This window comes from Sinocyclocheilus grahami, unplaced genomic scaffold (assembly GCF_001515645.1).
Source record: "Sinocyclocheilus grahami isolate Dianchi unplaced genomic scaffold, SAMN03320097.WGS_v1.1 scaffold621.1, whole genome shotgun sequence".
Lineage (NCBI taxonomy): Eukaryota > Metazoa > Chordata > Actinopteri > Cypriniformes > Cyprinidae > Sinocyclocheilus > Sinocyclocheilus grahami.
The window spans coordinates 699,634-704,761 of record NW_015505800.1 but is presented as its reverse complement, the minus strand read 5'-3'; the positions used below and the strand labels follow the sequence as shown (position 1 = coordinate 704,761).

The window sequence follows — 5,128 nt, the reverse complement described above, 5'->3', positions numbered from 1 at the left end:
GTGCAGTGTTGGGGTGCCTCCAGGACCAGGGTTGGGAACCACTGCTTTAGAGTGACCCCTGATATTCCCTGATTTTATTACATTTTATTGAATGTCTGACGGTGGGGACGCAACTTTAAAATCTTATGAAATTTGCATGTGTCATTAAAAAACAACCTTGCTTTGATAGGAGATATTATTAAGTGTTGCTTTTGATAAAACAAGCTCTTTTTCATCATTTAAAAAAAAATCATTTTTATCCATTTTATTGCATATGAATGATTGAACCCTTCTCTGTGGACACACTGTCTGTTTTAGATGTAGTGAGAGGACATTAAGAAACACAGATTTGGTATAATAATGAGAAAATTAAATTGAAGGTGATAATTGTGCATTAAATACATAAATACATTCTATTATTAATCCCTCATGACATTTAAAATTGAAAATATTTTTTAAAGCTAATAGCAGTTACCCTTGCTGGACCTGTTTTGTCCCACGTCTCTAGAATGACTGAATTACAAACTATATTAAGAGTTTAATTACACTGTGATATAAAGAACGGTCCGATATTAAAAGTAGTGTTTTGTTATCTTACTTGTAACCGATATCGTCGAAGCCCCGCTCTTGCATGTGCATGTGTTGGATGTGAGCGAGCTGAGAGACGCTGTCGCAGTACCGGAGCGCTGTGTGGTGAATGATCACAGTCTGTGCGGGACTCTTCATCTCTGTCCTGTCCCGAGGTTCCACGGCGTTCCAAGCACGACGACACACTACAGCTACTGCGAAACAACAGTGCGATCAGATAAACATGATGCTAGACACTTCATATAGGCTACTATGCGCTCGATCGCTTGTGGACGGTTGCTTTTACCTGCGTTCATATCCACGGGCTCTCCAGGTGTGTGTCCGTTCATATTCCCGGCGAATGTACATGACTTGCAAGCGTTTAATAGCCCTGAATGGCTGGGAGGGACTAATATGTTGAGCTTCCGCGTACTTTCCTGTCTCGTGCAGAAATTCAGTTCGTGGGTCCTACAGGCAGAAATGAAGAAATTCTATACTACACGGGCTTTTTATAGATCATAATGGAAATGCCACTATGAATAGGCGATATTTTACCATTGCAAAAATAACAGAAGTAACAGCTTGGCAGAGTTGCTTAACATAAAAAGTGGTAGCCACTTGCATTAACGTTTCGTGCAGTTGCACAACCACTTCTCTAAGTACAGTGGAAAATAAGTCAAACCTTGTGAATATTCTCTTGTTGATGATAAATGAATTTGTACTGTGATTGCATTGAGCCAGAGGCAGAGCCGTGCTGATTTTCAGAACTACAGCATGATTGCCAGGGTGAAATTGTTTTATGTAGGGACAAACCCAGCTATTGGGTTGTTTTGACCCAGCGGTTGGGTTAACCCGATAGCTGGGTTTGTCCCTTTTTAACCCTGCCATTTAACCCAGCATTTTTTTAGAGTGTAACAACACATTAAAACACAGTATCTTACGTCTGAGAAACATTTGACCAGACGTTGTCATTACGCCTTTTACAAACTTTCCAGGAGGACTCGGAAACTCTGGGCTCTGCGTGTCAAGCAACAGACTGAAAGCCGGCCAGGAGCAGCTTATATGACTGGAGCGGACCGACAGTTTTTAAAGCATTCCGTAGTCACTCAACGCCAAATCCACTTTATACTCTCCACATACAACTGAGAGAAATGTAATTTAATTGCATTTTTTCTGATAAAAATTGCTATAGGTTTGCTGTGCTTATTTGTTTGGCTGTACAATATAGTCAAACTTTTGATGATTATATACTATTAATAAAACTATAAAACAATTGTTTTTATTACTAAATGCAAATATAAAAAAAACTATATTTTAACATTTCACTGTGATAATTCAAAACGAGTATTTAAGAAAATTATTTGTACAGTACAACTGTAAAATTACAAACAAATATTTATGGCTGTCTTAATTTCTTCCTTTCCAAATGTTGAACCATCAAGCTTTTGTTCTGGCAGGAAACCGGAGAGCCCTTAACTCTTCTCTTGTTTTAACAATAGCAAATTTATAAGCTCTTCTCATTACAAGTTTGTGAGGTTGGTTGTTGCATGGAGCATTGGTTGCATTCCCAAGTGCACATTAAAAGCGACCCAAACTCAGAGCAGATGCAGAGATGAGTTTCAGAGTTTGTGCGGAGTAGCATTTAATTTGAACCGAGCTGAAAACAACAGATCATGAGCTGCTTGTGTGCAAAAAGAACACGGTGTTGCACTTCACTCTGAAACACTCAGCTCATATTTAATTAATTAAATCACAATTTTGATAATCACACAAAGTCATATTACATTTTGGTTTTATTTCAATTAACTGTGCAGCCCTACTCCAAGCCACCATGGAATAAAAACTGTACCCAGAATCCAAACTCAAAACGACAAATTTTCAAAATAAAAACTCAACTTTTTATAATCTTTTATTACAAACCTTCCAAAAAAAATACACTGTGTAGAATTAAAATGAAAAACTATAAACACTGCGTCAAAGGACGAGTCACTGGTGTTTGCGCATGAATCTCATACTAAAATTAAACACCAGTTTATTCACATTGCATCAATGACCTACAGTTGGGTCACCGACAAAACACGTCCACTCCACAACAGACGTCCCATAAACTGAGAAATAATGTTCAGGAATGGAACAATAATGACTTTATCCTCTTCATTCTGTCCATCTGTGGCCACAGTGTGGGGCGGTGCAGACATAGTAAAGCCTCATGGCATCCTGCATTCAGAAAAACAAAACACAAAGTTCAGTTTTTATCCTAGATAGTATTTATGATATTGCTGTAATAAAAAATAAAAATCACATACAGGAATTTATTTTATTTAAAGTCAAAATAAAGACCTTTTTTTACCATTTCAAACACTTAGTACCAGTCACAAAATCTGTCACGTGGAGACAATGTATAATGTGCATGAGAGTTACCGTTAGTAGAGGAGAACAGTGTTCAACAAACACACTGTAAAAAATTTTTTTTTGAAGATATAAATTATTATTGGAGTACATTTTACAAGCAAATGTGATTTCAGTATGTCTCCTTCAAAATTTCATGTTTAATTCAGTGTGTTTACTAGCAATTTCTGAGTGAAAACTGTTTGAAAATATATATTTTTAGTGCAGTTATTAAGACTACATGGATCTGAAAGTGCTGAAGAGCAGCAGTAAACAGTGATTGTGCGTGTCATTACCTCAGCCTTCATACTGTGAGACTGGAAGAACACCGCCTCTTTGTGGCCACATCTAAAATCCCATTCATTATGAAATGGACCATCATGAGCTTAAGGGAATCACATTAATACCATCATTAATATATTTCTAAATCAAGAAACAACTTTAACTCTTACTTTGGGCAAGGGTGGTCCTCCGTCCGAGGCAGTGTCGGATCTTGAGCCACGTCTGCAATAATCTGAGTGAGTTCACTGGCGGAGAAGAGGGACTAGGTTAGAGGTGTCTAGAAAAACCTCTTCAACCAATAAACATTATAGAATAATCCAGCCAGAGTTAATGGTGGTAGGTAGAACATTTATGAATATATATATATAACTTTTTTTTTATTAGGGCTGGGTTGATAAAAATTGATTAATTGATCTTAATTTTGATGAACTGATTCTTAAAATCCCAAGCATCAGTCTTTTAGCCTGTGCTGTTTTCTGTTGATGCGTGAACAAAACTTCACTAAACAGTACTTGTACTTCTAATAATAGCAGTGAGCTTTGTGCTTTGTACTTTTGTTATGAAACAAAGTAAAAGGTTACAAATTCAGTCAAGTTGATCACATAATTCAAACAATAAATGTCATTTTGACGCTCTTTAATTAGCTTTCTGGCATGACATATAGCTTTAACTTTGTCCTCTTTACTACTTGCTATAGTATGAAAAAAACATGAATGAATATCAAATGGCATATTAAAAGATACAGTACAACTTACTGAAATGTATCATCATTTCAACCGCGGAAAGATATCAATTAACAGCTTGTAAACAACGTTATGTAACATAACATTTACAGCAGAAAGTCATTCTACAGACATGTTAGTCTGGGTGACACCTTGCATTTTTACCTCAGACTAATGCATCGCCTCTCAGTAAACAAAACAGTACCCAGTACTCACTCAACCTCATGGGTGATTTTGTTCACATAGATGCAGCTGTTATCGGCTTCTTGTTGATAGTCACAATTTCTGCACTGAAAACATACATGAACACAAATAAGGGATGGTTCTGTCCAATAATAAAAATCAAGTTATATAGAACACCGTTAAACCACTTTTAACAACTATCAGCTTAATGCTCGACTGTAAGCATAACAAGTCATATGCATGACAGATCACATCTGTTAATTAGATCTACTAACTGTAATCATAAGTCAATTCATAAACACGCTATAAACATTGATTGAACTCTCTCACATGGTCTAAAAGGACAGCTCATGCACATAGATTTGGCAAAAATAACTTACAGCATAGAGCAAGATGCGGTTTTCTTTATCCTCTTTGGGATACAGCATGTTATTACTGTAAAAACAGAAAGATTCATATGAGACCGGCTACTGCCTTCAAAACAAACACACACGAGTTTGAGCCCCTATCCAGCAAACTCCTCTACACTCACCACTCCTGACAGAACCTGATGCCCACAAAACCAGGTTCGTAGGTGCCACCTTCCAGATCCATTATAAAGATACCGTAGCTGTATGGTAAAGGCTGTAGAGAGAGATATAAAGGCAAGGGATAAAGGATAACGGTCCTCCTCCACTCCGTCGAAATGTCATGGAACAGTAGTTAGTGCGCATGCGTGATCTCCGGTTAGTGCTGCTCAGATAAATCACAGCGTCTCGTCGTTGCGGAGGACAAAACGATGTTTTTCCGGCGGAAAGAGACGGCGTGTCATGTTTTTAAATTACATTTATTCTAGATTATTTATACATATTGCTGCTATTTTATTGGCATTGCATTAAGCGACTTAACGCTTGCGCTGTGTTGAAAACCCTATAACACCTTTGGTTTGGTGGCCTTTTAAAAATCTTTGTAAATTGTCAATTTGTTTTCTTTCAGCTAGTACAGTTTTTTTTTTTTTTTTACATTTT

The 5,128-nt window shown here is 37.1% G+C and overlaps 2 protein-coding genes across 3 annotated transcripts in view; both read right to left on the bottom strand.

The window, feature by feature from the left end:
- The window catches only part of LOC107557829 (peptidoglycan-recognition protein SC2-like), a 5,001-nt gene extending 3,333 nt beyond the window's left edge, over positions 1-1,668 (bottom strand). Inside the window, exons 1-3 of one of the 2 annotated variants that reach the window (XM_016241382.1) lie at positions 1,488-1,668; positions 854-1,014; positions 578-761 (exon numbers count right to left, since the gene is read on the bottom strand). In XM_016241382.1, coding sequence (XP_016096868.1) covers positions 578-761; positions 854-896 — 227 coding nt within the window. In that variant the 5' untranslated portion in view covers positions 897-1,014; positions 1,488-1,668. The remainder of the gene's footprint in view (positions 1-577; positions 762-853; positions 1,015-1,487) is intronic. The other variant, XM_016241383.1, reaches the window with a different exon arrangement.
- An 803-nt stretch (positions 1,669-2,471) lies between these two features.
- On the bottom strand, positions 2,472-4,863 carry polr2i (RNA polymerase II subunit I). The gene is made up of 6 exons (XM_016241380.1): positions 4,654-4,863; positions 4,502-4,556; positions 4,155-4,228; positions 3,387-3,461; positions 3,231-3,282; positions 2,472-2,763 (listed from the first exon to the last, which is right to left on the bottom strand). The coding sequence occupies exons 1-6, from the start codon at positions 4,713-4,715 to the stop codon at positions 2,701-2,703; spliced, it is 381 nt and encodes a 126-aa protein (XP_016096866.1). The 5' UTR covers positions 4,716-4,863; the 3' UTR covers positions 2,472-2,700.
- Positions 4,864-5,128: the final 265 nt, after the last annotated feature.